Source organism: Asterias rubens, chromosome 12, assembly GCF_902459465.1.
Source record: "Asterias rubens chromosome 12, eAstRub1.3, whole genome shotgun sequence".
Taxonomy (NCBI): Eukaryota; Metazoa; Echinodermata; class Asteroidea; order Forcipulatida; family Asteriidae; genus Asterias; species Asterias rubens.
The window spans coordinates 6,119,892-6,145,625 of record NC_047073.1 but is presented as its reverse complement, the minus strand read 5'-3'; the positions used below and the strand labels follow the sequence as shown (position 1 = coordinate 6,145,625).

Genomic DNA, 25,734 nt, shown 5'->3' with positions numbered 1-25,734 from the left:
TTTACTTTTTCCTGCCTTATTTTATTTTTCTATTAATTAAATATTACATTCCTTCTCTCAAACCTCAACCACTCAAACATAATAAAACATACAAACGGCCAATATAAAAACAGTGCATCCATTTTTACAGTGATCTAAGCTGAAAAACAAAAAACAGTATTGTGTCTAGTCGAAATCACACTAATAAAGATCTATAAGGTAGGGACGTTGTACCAGAAAAGGTGCACTACGAAGGAGCACTACATTTTTTTGCATTTTTTTTACTTCTATAAAGGACTATGATTACATAAACTTTTAAAAGAGACAAAAAGAAGAACTGGGGAGTTGAACAGTGAAAGAAACAAAATGTTTAAAACAAAATAGGGAGTTAGCAGAGAAAGAAAATTCAGAAACAAATTTAGGAGGGAAAGTTCTACGAGCATCGACTACAAGGATAAACTTCTACCACTACAGAAAAAGAAAAAACTCTTATTCCAAAATATAAAGATAGAGACTAATCGATAACAAAATGACCAGAAAGTAACACAACATTACGGTTAATACTGAAGAAAAAAAAGCACAATTCAAGATCTTTCCAAAAAATTATTGGCCTTTAACATGTAGCCTTCACCAATCCCAAATCCAAGAAATTAAATTTCATCATGAGGATTTTCCACTCAGGCAAGTCAATAAAAGTGAAGCATTCAATGTTTCGATATAATTCATTTAGTTACATGTCCAGTTAATCTTTAGTCGGGGGTCTTTACATACAAAAAGTTCAGTACATCTTTCTTAGGGTGTCTACTGTTTGTTGCAAGCATTATTGCTGCAGATGCATCCATGTGGGACCTCAACGTCACGCCACAAGTCAACTGGCTGTTCCTTGATGAGCTCGCTGCGGGCTTGCATCTGAGACTTGGTCACCTTAACATCCTCAGATGCCATGCAGAAGTAGCCGACCTACATAGGATAACAGTTAAAGAAACAGATTTAATTCAGTTGCACAGTATTTGTCAATACGATGTAGCCAATTGTTTCCTCCAATGTTGAAACCACCTGGCCAAAGAATGTAAGAAAATGTGCACACAGTAGATTCAAATTTATTGTCATGGAAAATAAGAACTAGAGTTCTTTTCAGAACTGAGAAGTCTCCCGAACACCCCAACAATCTACTCTGCAGTAGTAGAATTAAGCAAGACAGTTCTCTAAGAACAAACTGTGGCAAGTAGATACACACATGGTGTTACCGCAAACCAAATATATATTGATACCTCACCATTCAATGCCTCAAATCCTATATAAGAACTAGAAAGTTTCACCCCCCCAAAGATTTTTTTTTATAATCACACAAAGCACATTGTTAATGCTGTATATCTAAGCAAGATCTCTTAATAATTTCAAAAAATGTAATCAATTATTGAGTTGCTACATCACCAGTTCTTTTCAGATTCCATAACTTGTATGAGAAATCATTTATATAATTCTCCTGCAAAATCTTAGTTCTGTTGATCTTTACACAACACACGGGACATACTTCCTTACGCCCCATCCGAAAGACGCAGCAATAATACGCCTTTCTTAATATTTATGCATGAGGTACATCACAATGCTAATCCATAACGAGGCGATGGGCGCAGCCACTGCAAGTGATAGGAGACTTGCGCCCATAGCCTCATTTTTTGTAAGAATAATGATGTCATGCATAAATATTAAGAGAGGCACATAATTAAAGAAACTTATCCTTGTATTATCCTAGTATTAAACTGACCTTGATGAACTGCTTGGTTGGGATAAAAGTTCCAGTGAAGATGTTCTCTGGACTATCGTTGTAGCATCCCATTGGGCACATCATGATGGGCTCTTTGCTGAAGCAAGCAGCGGGCTTGTTGGCAAGGTAGACAACCTCAGGAAGTGGGTGCAATTGCTCCTTGGTCAGCTTGCATGCTGTAAGGATAAATATCATACACCATTTATTGGAAAGTTTAAAACAAATAATCACACTCTCCCAAACTTAGGACTAGTCCTAGCCAATGCTAAGAGATAGGACTAGTAGTAAGTTAAGACAAGTTACTGGTCCTAATTTGTATAAGACTAGTCTTATCTCTTTGTCAAATCGACCCCATGGCAAAATTTCATTGAGTTGCTTAAGCACAAAAAGTAGCTCAGCACAAGAAATTTATGCTCACCAAAATATGGTTACCAGCCAAAATACAACAAGACATAGCAGCATTTTTAACTGATATCCTGCAAATTGGTTGCTTAACGGAAATTCTTTAAGCAATATATTATTCTTAAGCAGCTGTATGAATTTGGACACAGAGACAAAGAATTAGTCTTGAACTTAATAATTAGTCTTGCCATAATGATTTGTATTGTGACGACACATTTTGCTCAGCCCCATGCATTGCTGAGGTCAAACTAAGACTTGTTTCTTTATAGCACCATGTAATGGTTTACAAGGTGCTGTGGCACAATATGCGATCAATCAAATCAGGAATACCAGGGTGAACCCTTTCTCTTTTAGATAAGTGCACTGGTTTCTTTTACTTGCATTACACAACACACCAGACCAACAGCTTTACGTCCCATCGGAAGGACACAGCAATAATGGTTGAGTGTCTTGCTTAAGGACACAAGCGTCACAGCTTGGACTCAAACCTAGAATCTGTTGATCAGAAACACCAGAGCTTGAGTCTGGTTCTCTAATCCGCTCGACTACAACACACAACTACCACTAAATTAATTTTGTTGTTCTGTTTGTGGTTGTATTACTTGTCCCAAGCCTTGACATTTATAATGTGCTACTCAACTGGGTCTCAGAATTCATCACTGCAATAACCTATCGTTCTGAAAGTTTGTATATACTCAACTCCTTGAGTACCTTGTTTGGTAGATACGACCGCTATATAAGACTTTGATATTATTGAAGGTTTTCTCGGTCAATTTCGGAAAATGAGCAGTCAATTTAACTACGAAGCTATTCTATTTCGCGCGAAATCGAATGCTACTGAAAAGGGTCATTCGATTTCGTTTTATGATTAGTCAAAGGTAATGTTGCGTCATTCGGTTTCACAAAATAACCATTCAATTTAACAATTCATCAAAGCAGCATTCAAATTCGCAGACGCTTCTGAGACTTGTGTGTCTCGAAAAAGAATGACGATACGCTAAATTGAACAGAGTGCTAAGGAATTTGACTCGACTCAAAACGAAATTGAATGGCCAAATTCTGAATTTGAAACGCAGTAACAAGTGGATAGGCAATACAACTTTAATTCGAACGCATGAAAATTCATAATACTGAATTCGACCGAGAAAACCTATATTATTATGATTACTTACTGGGGTCTTCACAGCTATCTCCATGTACCAGCCAGCTGGCAGCAAACTTAGTGCTGTTGGTCTGCTCCTCCCTGATGGTGTTCTTCATCTCATGGAAGGTCTCTCCGTTGAAGTCACCGCAAAGTCCTACAAAATCAAACAAGGAGTCAAAAATCATCTCAAATCTGCTTCCATAATAATTTCATTTCTTTTACAATTATTCTTGCTGTGAAGCCATGTACTTTTAAAAAAGGGCACTTAATCACTCCCAATGGCGAGACGACAAGGAAGGAAGTGTTAGTCTTAGATGTGGGTTGAAAATCCTAGAGGATTATTCCAGGGAAAGCTTTTTAAAAGGAGGTAATTTCTCACTCAAATATTAAAGACTTCAGGCCTGATGCCTTTTATCATGCATCTGAACGCCCAAAAGTTCATGCAAATCTTAGGTGTTTTATCTTTCATTATTCTCTTGCAACTTCAGTGACCAATTGAGTCAAAATGTTGACAAATTTGTTATTTTATGCATATGTTTGGATACACGTAGTGAGAATACTGGTCTTTAACCATTAACAAAGGTGTCCAGTGCCTTTATCCTCAAGGTAGGGTACACAATTGTGACTTATGCCAATTAGAAAAATTTAAAAAGAGAGCAAAAATATACTTACCGCAAGTCTTGTTGACGTACCACGGTGAGACAGAGCTAGTGACATTATCCTTGCAGTACACAACAGTCAGACCAAGAGTTGCCTTGATGGTGAAGTGGGTCTGGTTGCGCTCAATCTTACCAAACTCATAGTCCATGGCTGGGGAGTCGTGAGTTCTCATCTCCTCAACACCGTTGAACTTTAAGATAAAAACAAAAATAAGGACAAAAGTTTTAGGATACCATCGCCACAGTCCCAAGAGAGGGGGGGGGGGGTGTTAGTTAAATGCTAACTTATTTAAAGTGCAAATGAAAACAAATTCCTAACAGTGTTGAAACAATGAATACTAAGACATTTCTGAGACCTGTAGAAAACCCTCTTCTCCTTACTCCCAACTCCCAACAGAAAAAAAAACCCCTGAAACAGCAGAAACACTTTGGGTGGGATGTCGACCCACAACCAGGAGAAGTTATTGTACAAACCTACAGCAATACTAGTTGGTCAGACAATGCTCTACGATTGCAAGAGTCATGGGTTTGAATCCCACTCGAGTAATGTGCCTGTGATTTGTTTTCACAGAGCTTGGAAAAGTATCGAGTAGAGTGCTAACAGACATCAGTTTAATATGGGTAAAACAAAAATGACTATCTTTGTCCCCGATGCAAATTTAACATGAATTAAATATATTTAAAATGTCGGATTTCTGACTGTAGTATTGTTGTATATATACAACAATACTACAGTCAGAAATCCGACATTTTTACAAAATGTCATCAAAATCAAAAGAGTTCTTACCTTCATGACAACCTCGTGATTTTGATGGGATCTTGTGAGCAGCTCAATCTTGTTGTTCTCGATGAAGACAGTGACGATGGGTACAGTGTGTACAAGGTTGTTGGGTGTTGGTGTGTTCTGGACCAAGACGGTGAAACGCTTGTTGGGAGAGCAGTCCTTGGTCAAGACATGGGCGCAGCTTCCGGTCAAGTTGTAGTTGTAGGTGAAGTTGTCGTAGGTCTTGAAGTTGCCGGTAGTGTTGTAGGTGCAGTTGCCTGAAAATGGAAAAAAAACAAAAATAAATATTATTTTACGAAAAGCAACTTCTTGTCCCTCAATATATTGTATTTGAAATACTACTGCAATAGGTAGATTGATGGTTCTTGATCGAATTAACATGGTTTGTAAAGTCTAAAAGTGTTGTTCAAATTTTGGAAAAACAATGGGGAAAATTTTCGGCAAACAGTGCCCACAATTGGGGCCAAAAAAAGGGGTAAATTCCCGCAAAACAGCATCAGTAAGAATAGTCTCCATACGATGACTAGAGCAAGCTAGTCAAAATGCTGAGAACTCACTCCGCGATAGTGAATTTAGTAACGATCCACTAAAAGCTAAGGTAGTAGTCCAGGCTGATTTTCTACCTTTCGCCCAGGTAGTAATTAATAAGCAGGACAGTTCTTTTCAAAACTCAAGTCTCCTGACTTCCGAAAATTTACTTCGCGGTGGTAGTGTATAAAGCAAGACTTTCTCTTAAGAACATAATCTACCTGGCAAGTAGATACACACATGGTGTTACAGCAAACCAAATATATATCACTACAAAATATATATCCAAGAAATCTTACCAGACAGGTATTTCTCAACCACACGTCTCTGGATGATGGAGACAGCCTTGGGGAGGGTCTCCTTCAGTACAGAGGAGTTGACGGGGACGGTAACATTGAAGATTGTCACCTTCTCAATAGGCATGTGCAATTCTACATCCATGGTACGGTTGTCCTTAACCTAATACATACAAATATTCAAAGAATATTTAGGTTTTTTTCCCGATAGATTTTATTGATTTATTTATAAATTTATATTGAGGGTATGTGTCCATTTAGCAAAGCTGATCATTAGGGGTTCTGGTTTAAAAAAGAAAACAAATACAACGAAATTTCCTGTATATGGGGTGCTCCCATATTATAGTACCCTCAAGTTACCGTAACAAGATTCAAACTTTGCTGATGAATAAAGTGCCCTGCCGTACAGGAAGCAATGTATCTTTCATACACATGCTCACCAGGTCCCATTTCTTGCTGTTACATCAATTTCTTTGAGGTCATTGTGGTGGTATAAAAACACCAACCATAACATGAAGGAATCATAATTATTTGAATCACAAAGACGAGTAAAACATCGCTTCTGGCTTTTTAAAATTTTGTGTTTGAAACTAAGATATACATTAAGAAGTTTGTATTTGAAGTGGAGTCTGTGCCAAATTTCATAGAGCTCCTTAAGCAGATAATCATGCGCAACTCTTTTCTGCTAAGCAAAATTAAGTAGGATACCAGTCAATGGGTGGTAAGCTAATTTTGGTAAGCAATAATTGTTTTGTGCTTTGCTAGTTTTTGAAATCAGGCCCAGGTCTGAGTGTGTTGTACTGTACTGAGTGTGCAGACATGACGCTTAGCGTTCAACAAACATGGAATAAAACTCACCCTGAGTGAGAGAGTGGTGGAGTTGATGATGGGGTTGAAGACTGGCTCACGGCGGATGTCAACTTCGGTGGTGGTGGTCATCATATCCAAGATCCTTGGCAGAACGTGGGTCTTAGTGATGTAGGTAACCTGTATATTTCACCAAAGAGATACACAAGAAACAAATTATTAAAACAAGGTAATAATAACACTAAACAGGAAATAATTACACTCTTTTTAATAACACTATTGGATTTGCAGTTGATAAGCAATTTGACCTCAGCGTACTTGTAGCGTTTTGCGTTATGCAAGGAGAGCTATTGATCTCTTACACAATACATAACAAGCCTCCGAACAATGCGCGTAATTTTGGGTGTCGACTCTCTTTTGTGCATGTTTGTATACGATTTTAACACCCAACATGACACCCAGGATAGGCGCATGTGAGTACGCTGCGCGTATTGCAAGGGGTCTAAACAAAAGAACTTACATTCTTGAGCCATTGTGGTGTGTCAGCCCAGAACATGGTGATGTTACGGGTGTTGTTCCAAGTCCAGCTCTGGCTGTTGACCTTCAGGAAGTACTCGCGGTTGAAGTCCTTGTCAGTGTTGTTGATCTTCTGGGTGTAGGTTCTTGGCAGACCCCACTTGGCTTCCATGTCAACCTCCTGAAATTCAACGGTTGGAAAGTAATATTCACTATCTTTAAGAAATTCTGAAACTTTTGAAAGGCTAGGAATTATTATTTTCATAGTAACCATTGTGTTGACAAAAACTATTCGATCAGTGCTTTTTGTATTTTATTTCAGTGACTATTTTGTAAGTATTTTTTATAGACGAGGTCAGATTATTTCTGTATTTTCCACATTTAGTGATGATCAATGGACATGGATATATTTTGCACACTTTGTTACACTTGTTTGTTTCAACAATTCTTATCTTGCAATAAATCTTTGAGAATGAATAAGCGAGTTGACTCTTTTTTTGAAAGTTAATAACTTCATTTTTTTCATTTCACATTGTTGCTCCAATGAAAGTCAAATTTCTTATTCATTTGAATATAAAAACCCATTCATATACGTATGAGTTATTCCACAATAATCGACTCAACCTACCTCTCCCATTTTGTTGACAGCGACGACACCAGCTCTCCATCTTGGGCGGTTGGTGTCTCTAACAGTGATTTCAATTCTCTTATTGGCATGGTTCAGAAGGAAGTTAAGGGTGGTGGTGTTGGTGTATTCCATCTGCTCCCAGTTCTTGCCAGTCAAAGTCATGATGATGTCGATGTTCTGTAAGGAATTCATTTATTTAATTATTTCCAGGCAAACAGTACAAACAAAGAAATAACACCAAAAATAAGACTACAGAGAACAAGACTGCAGATAATCAAAAAGTGAGAGTAATCACTATCTAAAGACATCCAAACAAAAACAACCTACAAAGGCACATAAATGTACAAGAGAACAAACACGTCATAAAAAGCCGGAATTGTCATTGTAGTTCAAAATCTATTAAATTGAACTCAACATTTGTTTCCATACTGCAAATGCTTCATACAAGTATTCAGGCATTGAATTTGGTTCTAGAAGGGGCACAGACAATTTTCCTCTGGTAACTCAAAGAAACTCATCGTGGCGAAGGATTAAAAGAAACAAAGTTACTCATGACAATGGCCAGGACTTGAACTAGAGACTAGTGCATTGGTGTATCAGTCCTTCACCAATTTAGCTAGAGTTTGGTTGGCGTCTGATAAAACAGCGTGGCCTCGAACATCTAAGTTAGAAGTTTTGAGCTTCACCTGCTCAAGGAGTTCTGATAAAAAAATATCTTTATCTTTAACCTTATAATTATTAATCCTCAAATTTGTCTTATGATTAAACTGACCTTCTCTCTCTCCCAGTTATCAACATTCTTGACATTGTATTGAAGCTTGATGGTCTTGGGTGCCATGGGTTTCCTGAGACTGAAGATAGAAAGATGGCTGGGTCCGGTAAGTGGATGGAAGGGGGATGTGGGATGACCAAGGCGTGGTACATAGGTCATGTTCATGCAGACGAGTTGGTCCTGGAAGGGCTCCATGCACATCACATTCTGGATGAAGAGATGAGACAAGAACAAGGATGAAGGAATGTCTTCGTAGGGTGCGTCGAAAAGCAACCACCAACAAAGATATTGACAAAAAAATAGAGAGACTGCCAAACCAGGGCTATATAGTTCAAATGGTAGAGCACCAGCACGTTCATTCGGAGGTTGCAGGTTCAATACAGGAATTGTCTTTAAAGAGTGCTTCAAAATGCAGCCCGAACAAAGATATTGACAAAATAGGGAGGCTGCCAAACTAGTGATATGTTGCTCAGTTGGTAGAGTGCAGGCACATCAATCCCGAGGATGCAGGTTCAAGTCCTGCACTGGTCAATATTTCTTTGTTCATTCAAAAATGTTTGCTTCAAAATGCCCCTGCATGCTCAACAATAAGTTTTTAGTTATGAAGGATTAAGAAATAAAATAGCTATGTAAAGTGTATGAACAAAGATAAATCAAACACTAGAAAATAAATGAATCTTGACATTAATCGCTGTTTTCTAAAATAAACTTTTGGTATGTCTAGCCATTCATTTTGATTTATTGTCCCAGGTTTGTTTGTTTGTTCCATACCTTGACTGGCTTTCTGTTGGTAAGAGTGGTGTTCACAACGGTGTGGTTCTCGGTCGTCTGGTTGCCCTGCCAGAAGTTGTACATCTTGTGACTAAAGAGAGAGGAAGTAACAAATATGGATCAATTATGAGCACGTAGACAACTCGAGTACTGAAAGCAAAAACTTTTAAACAAGAATTCTAAAAACGCTGGTGAATTTTGGTTGAAACAAACATCAAGGGAGATTCTTTTTGATTCTCAAACTCCTATATAAAGAAAAAAGTCTCAAACCTCAACACGTAGGTCCACATACCTTGTAGGAATAATACTGAGTGCTTTGAGACGCCCATCAGTTGTGATGGGTGCTATATAAGAATTGTGTATTTTTATTATAAATATAATGTCCAATAGCTATAGTTGATGCTGCTTAGTTCAGAAATAACCATCTTTAAGATGCTCTACTTGTGCAGTGTCGTGGTCGAGCGATTAAGAGCACCAAATTCAAAGTCTGGTGTTTCTGATCAGCAGAGTGTGGGTTGGAGTCCAAGTCGTGACAGCTGTGTCCTTCAGCAAGATACTTAACCATGATTGGCAGCCATATTGCAACACAGTACCGTGTACACCATTACATGGTGCTATGTAAAAGGAGTAGGTCTCATAATTGAAACGTAGTCCCACATACCTTGCAGGAAAATACTGTATGTTAAAGCGAAATGAGCATTACTGAGTGACAGTTATGCGCGCTATATAAGAAGCTGCTATTATTATTTTCTATTACTTACGTGAAGTTCATGAAGGTCAGGTTCTGCTCAATCTGTGGCATGAGGAGCTCATACTTCTTCTTGAGGAAGTCGATGGTGATGTTGGTCTTTACTGGCAGGGTGAAGTTGAAGGTGGAGTTGACGGCAGATCCGAACTTAATCAAGGGGGTGTGGACTCCCATCTTCAAGATGGCGTTCACCATAACCCTATTAACAGAAAAACAAATCAGTTAACTATTATATCACATGTAAGTCAGAAGAATTATTTATTCTCTACCATTATGTGGGATAGCTCTCTTTTATAGTCAGTAAAGCTCCTACATTATGTCATCAGCCAGTTGCTTTAGCCCTGCTAGTTTATACATATTTTTCTCATAGCAACCCAGTCTGGGGTTTTTTCATTTTTTTTCTAAGACACTTCTGCAGGTAAACTATATATTACATACACCTTCTTTCACAGTGAGTTGGAATTCATGACATACTTATAAATAATAATAACAATTTATATTTATACCACGCTTAATACTACATTTCTAAGCGCTATTTTGCTGGTGTCCTTGAAGACTTTAGTAAACCAGGGCAAAAGCACCAAATAAAAATAGCGAATTATAACCAAATGACATGACAGAAAACTTGATATACAAAAGGTATCAAACCCCTTTAAAGAGCACTTACTCAGGAGTGATGTTGAAGCTGGCAGACAAGCTCTCTTGCTTAGAGATGAGGGATGGAAGAGCAGTGACGGTGGTGTTCATGGTTACTCTCATGATGCTGGCAACGGTGGTGTTGAAGGAGAGAGGCAGACCCATGATGGTTGGGTACTCGTATCTCTGGTCCATCAGCATCATTCCTATCAGAACATTAGTCATAATTAGTTTAAGGGTCTGGGTACTTTTTGTCTGACACAGAACACAATGTCCACAGATTTTTTATTAAACTTCCACTGCTTGAAGATAATGATGATAGAAAGCATCCCTTAATGCTACCTGATGAGATGCTGCAGTTTTTGAGAAATGCTCGTTAGCAAGTTAATTTTTATGCTAACAATTATTTTGGGTAACAATCGATGGTGTCCGGTGCCCTTAAAACACTATTCATAAATACCTTTTTGCTATTCCTATAAGTGGAGAGCGCGTCAAGTGGGGGTGTTTAAATGGTTGATAATGACCAGCTGGACTCTGTTTATAACCGGTTAGTCTTAGTGCAAGACACTTCTTGTTACGGTCGATGCGGGCGCTGTCGGTGAGTTGGCCGCGCTGTATGTGAAAGGAAAACGAGAACGTCTTGCACCAAGACTATACGGGCACGAACGAATCAAGAAACGGTCGGAAATAAGCATCTCAGTCATAACAGTGCAACACACGGACGTACAGAGCTCAAACACATCGGAAATGGATAAGTTTTACACAGTGTCTTCCTTTATTACGCCTTTTAACCAAAAAGGTATTTATGAATGGGAATAAAAGAGTAGTGATTGTTTTTAAACGGCTGTTTAAAACCTTGCAGGGGCGTTGCCGTGCGATAAAGGCCCTCGCCTTTGGCTCGGGCCTTTTTTCACACGGCAACGATCCTGCCAGGTTTAAACGGCCATTAAACTCGTCGCTACCCTTTTATTCCCTTAATAAAAAGCAGTTGAAATATGAAGAATGATGTTTACCCTTGGTGGTGTTGAAGACCTGTTTCTTGGCGAGCTCCTCGTCAAGGTTGCTGAAGTCAGTCTTGAACTTTCCTTCCTTGATCAGGGTGGTGAGGTAATCCTTGTTGATGTCCAAATGGTTGATGCGGTTGCCGAACATGGAGACAATGAATTGCATACGGGGTTCCTCAGGTTTGACCTCATATGGGCTCACCTAGAGTCCAAAGAAAGAATCAAAGAAGAGTTGTATAAACATCTCATAGGGCTGTTTCTCAACTAAGAATCAAAGAAGAGTTGTATAAACATCTCATAGGGCTGTATCTCAACTAAGAATCAAAGAAGAGTTGTATAAACATCTCATAGGGCTGTTTCTCAACTAAGAATCAAAGAAGAGTTGTATAAACATCTCATAGGGCTGTATCTCAACTAAGAATCAAAGAAGAGTTGTATAAACATCTCATAGGGCTGTATCTCAACTAAGAATCAAAGAAGAGTTGTATAAACATCTCATAGGGCTGTTTCTCAACTAAGAATCAAAGAAGAGTTGTATAAACATCTCATAGGGCTGTTTCTCAACTAAGAATCAAAGAAGAGTTGTATAAACATCTCATAGGGCTGTTTCTCAACTATAAATCAGTGTTGTAGCTCACGTACTTGAGTAACTCGAGTAGCAATTTTGTTACCACCACTCATCTTGCAAAATAATCTCACTCGAAGTACTGTACTCCACTCAATACTAGACTGAAAATGTACCCAGACTTTGATTTTAAGTACTTATGGACAAACTTTCTTATACGTGCATGAAAAAGAAGGCGACAAAGATGGAGAGATGAACTTAGGGGCATTGCTTGGCAATAGACAGCGCAGGATAGAGTGAGATGGAGATTTGGTGAAGAGGCTTTCCTCCTGCAGTGGAGTGAAACAGGCTAGACGATACGTGCATTAATGTAAGGAATGTCACAGTGCGTCAGGGGATAGGACACAAGAGGGCGCTATTGTGTGTAAAACTCTAATTGCCTGGCGGCATATGGAACAATGCAATTGTAGTATTCGCTCCACAGGTGAGTAGAATGAAGTGGACCTTCAAGACACTTCATGCAAGTCTTGTTTCTTAAGTGGAAAGAACAGGTTTTTTTAAGCAGATGAATTGAAGAAATGTTGAAGAGAAGAAGTTCTTTACCTTCTTGTTGATCTTGAGAAGCTCCTCCTCATTGGTGGAAACTGAGCGCCTCTTGCGTGTGTTCTCCTTGAGCAGATCAAAGACACTCTTGCGCTTGTAGAAGAATCCGTCATGCCCGAGCATCTTCTCCAACAAGTTGGTCATGCCACTGGTCTTGACCTCAACCTAAAGACAACAGAAGGTAACTTTGATTAGAGTTCCTAAGACAAATGTTAGAAATTGAAGATGTTCTTTGAGTGTCAGGAAAACAAACAAAAGTGAAGAAGAAAAACAACAACAAAACCATGGTGAAACCCACGCAGGAAGAATAATTTGTTATTGGAACACCCAATCTAAGATAGGTTTCTGACAGTTACAATTATCAAATTGAAATTGAGGGGGGAAAAAACTTGTATCTTTTTCCACAACCACATTATTTCGAAGTGAAATGATTCTCAAATTGCATTATACTGTTGGCAACTGCTGTACTTTCAAACTAAGTAACTTTTGATTTCCATAAATTTCAGGAGTGATTACCACACGGCTACCTTCTCTTCAAATTTTAGGAACTTAGAGCATGCTGTGGAAAGAGAAAATAAATAAAATAATATTATGGCTACCTCAACAATCTTGGTCTTCTTTCCGAACAGTTCAACTTCTCCGACAAGATTGGTGCGTTTTGGGGTAAGCTCTCCCTCTGAGAAGATAGTCTGGACCTCCATCTTGGTTCCCATCTTAGTTTCCTCTATTTAATGAACAAAAAATTAAAAATAAAATCCTGATGCAGCCATGCAATGTTGTTGTAAACCAAACAAACCAAAAGGAAGCTTGGATAGATGAAAGGGTCAGGAGCCAATTTATTAAAGCTGTTAAGCAAAAAACGCTGCTTAGGAAATTTGTATAGTAAGCAAAAAATGAGTGGGGCACCAGACACACAGTGTAAACATTATGGAATTTGTTGACTGGTAACCAGTTTCTGCTAAACAATATTTTTCTCTGCTTAGGAAATTGTTGTACTTGCATGCTTTATGAAATTGGGTCCTGGGTTTTTGATACCATTGATGTTTTTACTCCCCAAATTACTGCAGCAATTGTTGATTATGTAACAATCAAGTGATTTTGTAATAGTTCTACTTGTTCTTTGCTAACTCTCAAATCATTTAGGAAATTATGCTTATTAGAAAAGGTTAGTTACAAAAAACCCTGTTAGAATCCTTATTGGTGAGACAAAAAAAACCACAATTTTATTCATTCTAATGAAACAGGTGGGTAAATTCTTTACTTGGCTGCAACATCCTCCCATAAGAAATAGTGTTAGGTTACTTTTATAACTATATTTCCACTTACGGTCGAAAGTGCGAACAGCGCGGACCTTGGAGTAGGTAGGTCCCATATCGACTGGCTTGGTGAAACGAAGAGCATAACGAGCAGCCAAAGTACTGATTGATAAAAAAAATACATGAACAATACTTTTTCAGCAAAGTGCAAAATTGATCAGTTTTTATAGGCTAACCTTGTTACAAGACAAGTAAACAACACAAGGGAAACCAAACAAATAAATCTCTGTACAGGACAGGAAAGTTGTTACAAATCATTGCGAGCCTGTCAGTTGTTCTTTATATTGTAAAGACCCGTTGCATTAAGTATAAATATTTTATCAAGTACATTCCTACACGTGCACATAGTATAGGCTCTTATAGACATTTTAGGCTGTTTAATCTGAATTTTTCTGATTTGTCCAAGGGCAATAAAAATCGGAAAACAGTCTAAAGTAGGAAAAATATCATAATAATTTGTTATGCGTAACCATTTCTTAAAATGACTGAAAGTCCACAAACAGCTTTCTCAAGAAGATGATCAGAGCATACTGATCGAAATGCTGAGTTAAAACACACGGTTCTTTTCAGAACCACCCCAACTCATTGGAGATAGTCATTACATGGTGTTACCGCAACCCTTTCCATATTGTATTTCCACCATGCAAAGTTTCAAATCCTACATGACTAAAGTCGTTACCAAAAAAAAACTACTCACGCTTTCCTGTTGCAGGGCTGAACATCCTGAGCAAGGAACTTGAGGTGGGTGTAGATGAAGGATCTGACCTGCATGGACTTCTCTCTGTTCAACTCCTGGCCAATCAGGGTGAAGACACTTGGGCGTTGGTTGGTCTTGGCGATCACGAGGTAGCAGTTGACACGGAGTTCAGAGTCCTCATAGGGATTGCGAAGGACGGGCAGCAGGATGGAGAGAACCTATGGGAGAAGAACAAATAAAGAAAGGGTAAAGATTTCATTTTTAAACAAAAAAATGCAATCTGCTCACATGAAACAAGAGTTAGTAAAAATGTACCAATCCAAGAAATTTCTCCTCGATCCATTAGAGTCCCGACCGATTTTCTACCTCTGGCCCAGGTAGTAGTTAAAAAGCAGGACAGTTCTTTTCAGAACTGAGAAGTCTCCCAAGTGCCGAAAATCTACTCGGCGGTAATAGAACATAAAGCAAGACAAGTTCTCAAAAGAACATAAGCTACCTGGCAAGTAGATACACACAGGATCTACCTGACAAGTAGATACACACATGGTATTACCACAAACCAGATATATATTTACACACACCTTTGGTTTGCAGTTACACCATGTGTGTATCTACTTGCCGGGTAGAGTTTGTTTTTTAGAGAACTGTCTTTCTATAATCTACTACCGCGAAGTAGATTTATTGGATTGTTCGGGAGTCTTCTCAGTTCTGCAAAGAACTGTCCTGCTTTTTAACTAATATGTAACTGGGCGGAAGGTATAGAAAAATGACTGGGACTACTACTTCAGCTTATAGGATTGTTATTAACTGCACTACCGCGAAGTGAGTTCTTAAATTGGTCTCAACATTCCGACTAGCTTGCTCTAGTCATCGTCAGGAGACTGAAGTAGATCATACTCATATTTACCTTGTTGGGCAAGTCCTTCAGTCTCCTGAGAGCATGCACAGCAGCGATTCTGACATCAAGGGTCTGTTGGGTGAACTTCTGCTCAATGATTGGTTGGATGACTGGGATGAAGTCTGGGAGGCCGGTTTGTCCCATGGCAACCAAGCACATCTCGCGGACCTTGGTGGTCTTGACGGTTTCCAGGAGAGACTTGGCTTCCTCAAGGGTCATGGAGTCACCGAGCACCTTGGTGGATTGCTGGGCAGCGGTCTGTGCAGAAAAAACAAGAAACAAGATTATGATGGATTGAAAAAGGTAATTTCTTTGTTAGGCATATTCTCCTAAAACGGAGAAATAGGGTGTCGTGGCCGAGCGGATAAGAGCACTGAACTCAAGCTCTGGTGATTCTGTTGAGCAGAGTGTGGGTTCGAATCCCGGTCATGACAGATGTGTCTCTGAGCAAGACACTTAACTATAATTGTTTCTCTCCACCCAGGGGTAAATGGGTACCTGTTAGGGCAGAGATGGTTCTTGTGAATAATTTAGCCGAGTAGTGCATATTTGTTGCACAGGCTTGATACTCCCCAGGGAGCTGAGATGGTTCAAGGAATGATTTAAGGCCCAGTGACCAGGGGTAATAATTTTAAGGCGCTTGGGGACGCCCTTCGGGTGTGAAAAAGCGCTATATAAAAACTGATAATTAATATATAAATATGATTGAAAGAGTAGCTTCTATCTTTACATAGGATGAGGGAAAGTATGTAACTTGGTTTCTTATGAGGTAGCTCTGAAAATTTAACTGCTGAAAAAAAATCTGTGATTGTAGTACAGCTTATCTTTATTTTTTCCAATACATTCATATAATCTTTTATTTTTTGAGTAAAATAAAAACCTAAATGCATTGAATTAAATTGATAAAAAATGGAATGGTTAAACTATGGTTAAAAGGAAGGTACACTATTGGTAATTGTCAAAGACCAGTGTTCTCACTTGGTGTATCTCAACATATACATAAAATAACAAACCTGTGAAAATTTGAGCTCAATTGGTCATCGGAGTTGGGAGAAAAAGATAAGAGTAAAAACAACCTTGTTGGACGAATTTGTGTGCTTTGAGATAGGAATAAAAGACTTCTAGCTAGAAGTCTTTTATTATTTTAGTGAGAAATCACTTTTATTCAAAAGCTATGCTACTTCAGAGGGAGCCGTTTCTCACAATGTTTTATACTATCAACAACTCTCCAATGCTCGTTACCAAGTCAGTTTTTAAGTTAGTATTTGTTTTGAGTAAATACTAAACGTGTACCTTCCCTTTTAAACCCCCAAGTTGTTTACCTTGGTCTTGTAGACGGTCTCGTCCCAAACAGTCAGCTTGGTGATCTTGTCAAAGGTCTTCTCACAGTTGGTAACAGATTGGACCAATGATGGGGAGACGTACTTGTGTTCCTTCTTCAGCATGTTGATCTGGACACCAAGAGAGCGCCAGCAGGAATAACGGACACTGGTAATGTTGTACACGTACTCGGTGTTGACCTTCTTGTTGTGGGGCCATTGGAGGAATCTGTGCTCGCAAATGTCCTAAAAGAATACGATGCAAAAATATTTTGTAAGTTAGGGTTTTAAAACTAGAGGAATTTTGGGCTCGTAAATATCATAGAAGAATTTGAAGCAAAAACAAAATTTTAATTGAGTGATGAAACAGGGTGAAACCAAATTTGAATTACAGTTTTAAAGCTTTTGTCATGGCTTGACTTGTTATATTAATAAACACATGAATTGCTTCAAAGCTTAAAAGGTTGCAGTAAGCTTATGAAGTTGGCTTTACCAAAGTGTGAAAAAATCTATTTCATTTGAGATTTTTTTGCAGTTTATTCAAAATGGTATCTTGAATTAAAGATCAAGTTACCTAGGTAATCAAAACTAAGCTTAAAATATAAAAAAATAACAAAAAGTTGCAAATATAACTTCACGATCACAAAACAAAACAAAGTTAAAAGAACTGTAAAAAAGCACACCCATCATCATCATCATTCGACAAAGCCTTTGGTCCATGGCCAGCTCATTTTTGAATTGTAATAGCGGTGCACTCCTGGAGTCGCCGCCATCACCTGTTCTCTTTCAATTGCTCTTCTCAGCTCTCCTACACTTCTAACACTCTACTGTCACATTGTCCATCCAGGAAAAACCCAGGAAACTGATTTAGAAATAGCGTGAGAAAGTTTGACAAACCTTGAGGTATTCAACAGATTTAACGGTTGGCTTCCTGATGGTTCCAATCTTCATCATGAGGGTCATTTTCTCCTCAGTGGTCAGAAGGGTCTCTTCGGTTGTGATCAGCTCCTTGATGAGAAGGACCATCTCTTCCTGGTTGACGTACGGGAGGGCCTCAATCAGCCACTTCCTAGGATGAGAAGAGGTGGGAGACAGACATGATTGCAAAAGAGAAATAAACAGCAAGACAAGTTCTAGAAAGAAAATAATCTACCCATCAAGTAGGTAAACACATGGTGTTACCGCAAACCTTTATAACTCACCAAGCAATTCCTCAAATCCAATAGACCCGATAATAGTTATAAAATTGAAGAATGACACCAGGAGGACAAATCAAAAGGTCGTGGGTTCGAATCCTATCCTAGTAATATGCCTGTGATTTTGTTCACAGAGCTTGGGAAAGTACTCAGTATACAGTGCAAACACACATGTGTGTAAGTTAATGTTCTTCATCCCGACGCTAATTTCCAACTATTAAATCGTTGCAGTACCCGCTGCTAAAGGATCCAAAATTCCTCTAGCTACAGGGCAACCTCAGTGGTCTAGTTGGTAAGACACTGTTCTAGAATTGCATAGGTCATGGGTTTGAATCCCACACAAGTAATAATATGCCTGTGATTTGTTTTCATAAAGCTAGGGAAAGTACTGAGTTAATAGTGCTAACACACATCAGTGTACAATGGGTTAAACCAAAATTAATATACATTAAGACTCTGTTGAGATTTTTGATTTCTGTGTTTATGTATAGTAAATCAATTTTTACCTTTTTTCGAGCAAGGTCTGGGAGGACAGTTTTTACGACTTTGCCTTTCCCTGGACGGCCTCTGCTTGTTTTTATAATGTTTGTATTGCCCGAAGAATTAAAATAAAAAAAAAATAAAAAAATATAATGAGGGAATGTCTTCTTACCTCTGGAGGGGCTTGTCACGGACAAGATTCCAGATGTCTTGGAGGGTGTTGAAGTTTGCCTCAGTAAGACTACGGACAAGGAGGATGAAGTGACTTGGTGCATCAACGGTGAAGTTGACAAGGGACTGTGACTCCAGTTTCTTCAGCATGAAGTGAACCTGATTACCACAAACAAAGTTGCTTAGTAAAAACAGATAACCACAAATTTTTTTACTTTGCTTGTAGTATACAGTAGTTCTATAAAACCTCTTTTGTTTGCAATTTTTCTACTAATGACATTTGTAAGAATAAAATATAAATAATAGTAAACTTGTGGGTACAACCCGGTAATAATTCTCTTTGTGTTGGCTCTGAACAGAGCCGGTTTGGTCTCGACGTTTCAAACAGTTTCAAACATTCACTGCTTGGCTTCAGGAGAAAGCTAACTTTAAAGATAACAGTCTGGTGCCCCGGTCAGAGATGTTACTTATTCTCTCATGAGGCAGTGTTGGCTCTGAAAAGAGCCAGTTTGGTCTTGACGTTTTGAACAGTATACTCTGCTTGTCTTCAGCAGAAAGCATTTATCTTTATGTCTAGCATTATTTTTGTACATAGTGCTTTGAGGCTGTTTTGTCGAATTTGCTTACAACAACAAGATTACCAGCTAAACTACCAAGTCACAAATACAACTGATGACTGGTATCCTGCTTACTTTTGCTAAGCAGAAACTTACAATGTTTTCTGCTTAAGCAGCCCTATAAAATTGGGCCCTGCCCTCACAGTGTTGTCTGTGGCTTTACCTTGTTGACTGTGTTGAGCATCTCTTCCTCAACCTTAACCACCTCAGGGACCTTGTACATGAGATTGCCACGAGACTCCTGTTCCTTGGAGATGTCGAAGAGGGGATCCTCGGTCACGCTGAACAGCCTCAGAGTTTGGCTACAAGGAGAAAAAAATCATCACAAATGTTATAAAGTGATATAATGTCCAGGCAGTGATGTCTCTAAAAGTGAACTATAAATCTTAAAGTTAACAAAGTCAACAACGGGATTGGCATGGCCAGCTGAATGTGAGCAAAACAATCAATCGTTTTAAAATACATTATGGCAACATATTCTAGTATGATTTGTTGATTTGTTTCCTAATTCAGTATACTTTTGAATATTTTGTGTAACAATTCCTCAAACTATGGCTATCTGGTTTTTTATTTGCATTCATGGCTTTCCATAGTTTTCCAATCTTGGTCGGCAAAAACTTGAGTTGTGACACTGCAATAGATCTTTATCACGGTGCAGCCATCTTGAATTGTTCCCATTGTATCAATGTAACCAAGCCGAGGCTGGAAGAACAAAAAAGTCTGGTTCCTAATCATTATCAGCAATCATTGTTGTTATTCGATACGAGGAACATGACCAAGATGGAGGCAACACGATTAAGGTCTATAGAAAGGTCTATAAGCTCTTGAATATAGAAGAAGAGGGAGCACTAGGAAGATTTACTCACTTGACACGGACGGAAATGGAACCTCCCTTAACTCCAAGAGGGAAGAAAACATAGCGAGCATCGGACCTGACTTGGTTGATGATGAATCTCTGCTTGGTACCAGTGATGTTGTACTGGAAGGTGGCAGTGGCATCCATGGAGTCCTCGGTCTGCATTTGCGAGAGAAGCAGATAAATAGAAGGAAAGCTTTTTAGACAAACAAAATTTGTGTAACACATTGATGAAATAGACCATTTGTGCGTTAGTTTGAATATTGTCTGGTACAATGACGTAAAGCCGTTGGTCCCATGTGTTGTGTAACGCATGTAAAAGAACCCAGCGCACTTATCGAAAAGAGAAGGGGTTCGCCCCGGTGTTCCTGGCTGTGGCTGCTTAATGCGCCGTAGCACCTTGTAAACCCTTATAAGGTGCTAATTCTCATTGGGTCTCAGAATTCATCTTCTGGAATTACCTATCTTTCTGAAAGTTTGTATACTCAGTGCCTTGAGTACCTTGTTTGGTAGAGGTTAGGGTAGAGGTTAGGGCTATAAGACTTAGAAATTATCATAAGGCTCCCTAAACCGATCTTTCTACTTAGATATTATTATTATCACAAATTAGGGTCTACCACTTGGTACCAGGGTTTGCACATTTTATAATGGAAAAACTTAAATAATATTTAGGCCAAGTTCTTAAGACACCTACAAAGAAATGAGTAGTTTAGTAAGAGTGATTAAAAGAAACAATGTTGTACCTTCTCACAATCGTCACAGGTTTTAGCCTTGAAGTTCTTTTCCTTGTTGACAACAGACTTGGTGCAGTTGGTCAGGTCTCGGACCTTGGTCACGTTGAGGATGGTGACTAGGTCTTCATTGGTAGTCTCCTTGACAGTGTACAGGGTCTTGCAGGTACCAGACACTCCCTCCTGTACACAAGACAATAAATGCATTAAGTTAAGTTTAAGGGTAAAACCAAATTAATATTCTTTATCCCTGATTCAACATCTATAAAATATATTCCTAGCTAGGGTGCAAATTCAACATCTTTTAAGTTTATTTGCTGTTGTTTGGAAGCCAATTCAACATGTATTAAATATATTTGTTGTTGTTAGGACGCAAGTTCAACATGTATTAAATATATTTGTCGTTGTTAGGAAGCAAATTCAACATGTATTAATTATATTTGTTGTTTTTAGACTGACCTCGTCTGTCTCATAAACCTTGTCCTTCTTCAGCTGGAGGCTGATCATGTTGAGGATTCCCTTCTTGATGTTGGTGATCCATTCTGGCTCTGTCTTGTTGGTGAAGATGGTCTCAATCTACAAATACAAGCAAGGTCAGAGAACAGTTTTTAAAAAAATCTTTTCACCTCACAGCAAAAACTGCTAAGTTTTGTTGTGTTTGTTGTATAGTAAAATAAAACATATTTATCTGCTTAGCAAATTTAAGTGAGGAAACAGCCATACGTTGTGTACAATACATAGCAACTCAGCTAATAAACTTTTTCTGGTAAGCAGGAATGCTAAGCATTTTGCGAAGTATTCCATTTACATGTCTTGAACATTTTTGTTAATAATTTTGCATTAAATGTTTTGATAACAAAAGAGGATGCATTCAATTTGAACTCCTAGAGAGTATTGTAAAAAATATCAAGCAGAAGTAAAAAAAAAACACACAAAAAAAAACAACAAAACTAACAGGAGGGTGTTCTATCGATAAGTTGGAAGACAACAATCATCAGTCAATTTTGATTTAATACTTTGCATTTATCTTTAAAATCTATCAAGCACGTGACAATGTAATTACATCTTGTTCAACAAGCACAAAAGTGAACCTCTTCATTTTAAAGTCCAGATTATGACATCGGGGGCAAAGATTGTTGTTATTATTTAACAACAGCCATTGTCTGATCAACAAGATAAACTAAGGTGACTTTTATCTATAAATCGTCTTTATAGCAATTCAAGTGGTTTGGAGAGGGGGGGGGGTTATGTAATAAAAAAACGAAAAGCGTTCCACAGGGATCACAAACAATTGTCATTTTAGTTCGATGACCTTGCCTATACTTTGACTGCAGAAATACCGAAAACACTAGAACTTTAAACCTTATCTTGGTAATGAGATTTGACACACTTGTTTATCTTTGTCATCCAAGACCAAAAGAGCAGACACAAACTTATCTCAAAACTTATCAAACAAATTTGTTTATAAGCAAAATCAATGTCACAATTAGTAACCCATGCCTTAAAAAGGAGAAATCTCTTTATGAGGAAAAGAAAAACTGAAACATTAAAGACCATGACCCCTCAGAAAAATATGACGATAATAAAAGGTAATCTCACACGATGAGAACAAAATGAAAATAAACGAGTCCTGGATTATACTGCCTTTGTTTTGACACAGGAGGGCGCCCTATAAGAGTAGAAAACAGATTTGTCATCCACTAATCCGGAGGTCCCAGGTTCAAATCCCGCTCAATAATTTTGTTTTTTTTATTCAACCATAAAATATTCCAAATTGTACAAAGTTTGAAATGAATTTCATACCTTTCCCTGTGACACTTGGAAGGTGACGTTGTGCTTGGCCAGTTTACGGAGCTCCATTGTAGCGTTGGTGGAGTTACGCATCGTCTCAAGTCTATCATGGGTTCCATTGATCTCAAAGACTGTCGTGTTCACCATCTGGAAATGAGTAAAAAAGAAAAACTCAAGTATATATAGAGAGGAATGTTTCTCTTAATGGATATAAATCTAAATGGATTTAGTCTCTTCTAGTATCAACCCTCCCCCACAGTTCAAAAACTCCCCAACCCTTTTCCCTTTTTTCTTACCAAAACATGCCAAGAATAGCAAACAAAAAAGGAGCTCAATCTAACTTTCTCAAATTATTCAAAGTCACTCGCCCAGGGTCCCCCAACTATGTCTAAAGACTGACACATTTAAAGACTCCTTGTTTCCCCTAATGCAACAAAGCTTTTTAATAGTACATGGTTGAGATAACAAGGTTCCCTTTCCATATTTGTTGGTTTAAGTTTGATACGCCCTCACTCTTTTATATTTCTGTTAAGTTTTAAATTTAATTCTTGTTGTCCATTGTTGTTTTGTCTTTACTTGTATTAAATTACCATGTACACAGGAATGACAAATTTCATGCTTTTTATCATGACAACACGTATTTTGAATTAAGCCTGGGTGACTAGTGCGACTAGTGTCATAGTTGCGACTATTGATTGCTATGTATCGCCCAAGCCTATTTTGAATCTTGAATCCTGAAATTGAGCCTTACCCTCATGTTCCACAAGCCAGTTGTGAGTGGGACGATCTCGACTGTGCAGTTGATTCTCTGTCCAATCGTTTCATTGCCGGTCTGAGGGAAGCTTGTCCTGACATCACCGGTGAAGTTGTACCTGTAGGTCTTGCCAAGCTCGAACTCAGTGGGGTACTTCTCCGCTGTAATGGGGAGGGGAAGGGGGGGGTAGGTTAAAAGAATACAATACATGACAATGACGAAATCTCCCGTCTTTTTCTTTAATAGATGATAAGTTTGCATCTAGGATAAAGAATATTATTTGGTTTTACCCTTACACTGATGTGTGTAAGCACTGTATACTCAGTACTTTCCCCTTACACCGATGTGTTATAGCACTGTATACTCAGTACTTTCCCCTTACACCGATGTGTGTTAGCACTGTATACTCAGTACTTTCCCCTTACACCGATGTGTGTTAGCACTGTATACTCAGTACTTTCCCCTTACACCGATGTGTGTTAGCACTGTATACTCAGTGCTTTCCCCTTACACCGATGTGTGTTAGCACTGTATACTCAGTACTTTCCCCTTACACCGATGTGTGTTAGCACTGTATACTCAGTACTTTCCCCTTACACCGATGTGTGTAAGCACTGTATACTCAGTACTTTTCAGTGTTCTGTGAATTTTATTTTCGAGATTGCCCTTTCACAGAACTTAGGAAAGTACTGAGTTTACAGTGCTTAGACACATCGGTGTAAGGGAAAACCAAATAATATTGTCTTTTTCTTGTTTTTAAAGATCAACTTAACTTTTCTTTACAAAATGTGCATCAGTTCATTAACAGAAAACCTTTAAAGTTTCCTAATTTTCTGTAGAAAATTGACTTAATTGTACTTACGAGAGTTACGGTTGATGGTAATGCTGTCATAAAGATCTGTGATTCAAATAAAGAAAGTAATACAATTTTTTGAAAATTTTCTATTGAGAATAGAAAGTTACAAACAAAAATCAACAAAAATTGCACAGTAAAAGCTGTAAGAAGATTTTAAGCTCCAAAAGAAATTGTTAAAATTCTTTCAAAAAAGACAATAGTTAAGTTTTTTAGAAATAAATATTTAAAATTAATAAAAGAAGAATTGCTAACATACCGTTGTTCTTAACGATGGTGGTTGCGGCATCTGGCATAAAACAAAAGAAAAGATAAAGAAGAGAGTGAGACTGGTTTGAAAAAGAAACTACAAAAACAAGGTTTTGCGTTTGAATATAGCTTGACAGTCCACACATGTGAGAAGCAATCAAACAAACAGTCACTGACTTAAAAAAAGGAGGAAAAGGGGGAAATATATAAATAAACTAGGAAATCTCTTTTCCTACAAAAGCCAAATAAAAATATACAAAGGAGAACATTGAAATAATTATTACAATGAGTTAATTTAACTATGAGCACCAGCCTGTCTCAGAGTTTAAATTTTTACTTCAAGTTTTTAAAAAACTAGATTTCTTGAAAATAAATTAAGTAAAAACCCAACATCAACTTGTCAAAATATGTTGCACCAAATTTGTTATTAAAGCATGATGTTCTTCAGTGAATGGTACAGCATTTTCTCTACCAACAGAGGGCAGTATTCTAATAGGATGTTAAGTGATTAATTACTTTTCCCTGCCTCAAAGTCTTGAACCTGAAGTTTGGCTGAATGCCAACAAGAACCAATCAATCATCTACTCAAATATTTATAGACCTGATAAATTTCATAAATCATCCAAACGTAGGTAATGAATCGTCAATAATAACTAGGTACCTCAAGGGTAACTGTTGATGAGAATAATGACAATTTAAATCTTGAACTTTACATTAATAATTGACATTGAAGTAAACATACAAATTGACACTTATTTTTCAAATCCAAGAAATTTGAGAAAAATTTGACTACATGAGAATAAATAAAATGCATGAGACACACAAAGTTATCACGGTTAAACTGGAATACATTGGAGTTGCTCAACTAGCAAAAGAATGACAAAAATGAGAACAGCTAATATGAAAAAAGTAAAGCCTGGTTCATACTCTCTGTGAATGCCAAAGTGATACAAAGTTTTGCTGCAAATGTTTCGCAGGAGTTGAGCACAAGTCATATCAAAACTCAGATTGCATTTGCACTCGCAGAAAGTATAGGAAACCAGGCTTAACAGAGATGAAATAAAACAATGTTTGAAAAGTTGTAACTTACTTGCCAAGGCAAAGCCTAACACGAGCAGCCAAACATTCATGACTTCTCTTCTCTCTTTCCTAGCGATTTGCTGATGAAACTAGAGAATCTCTTTTCTTCCCCACTT

General features: G+C 38.0%; 1 protein-coding gene across 1 annotated transcript; it reads right to left on the bottom strand.

Annotated features, from left to right (window-relative positions):
* Nucleotides 1-25,734, bottom strand: LOC117297539 (vitellogenin-A2-like). The gene is made up of 31 exons (XM_033780632.1): nt 25,629-25,734; nt 24,549-24,578; nt 24,299-24,334; nt 23,434-23,597; nt 22,695-22,829; nt 21,351-21,467; nt 20,904-21,074; nt 20,171-20,319; nt 19,468-19,606; nt 18,689-18,846; nt 17,738-17,909; nt 16,844-17,086; nt 15,531-15,779; nt 14,624-14,841; nt 13,937-14,028; nt 13,210-13,334; nt 12,611-12,775; nt 11,452-11,644; nt 10,470-10,644; nt 9,816-10,001; nt 9,055-9,145; nt 8,284-8,490; nt 7,512-7,688; nt 6,888-7,064; nt 6,419-6,547; nt 5,564-5,723; nt 4,740-4,993; nt 3,966-4,143; nt 3,322-3,447; nt 1,748-1,923; nt 1-939 (listed from the first exon to the last, which is right to left on the bottom strand). The coding sequence occupies exons 1-31, from the start codon at nt 25,666-25,668 to the stop codon at nt 781-783; spliced, it is 4,791 nt and encodes a 1,596-aa protein (XP_033636523.1). The 5' UTR covers nt 25,669-25,734; the 3' UTR covers nt 1-780.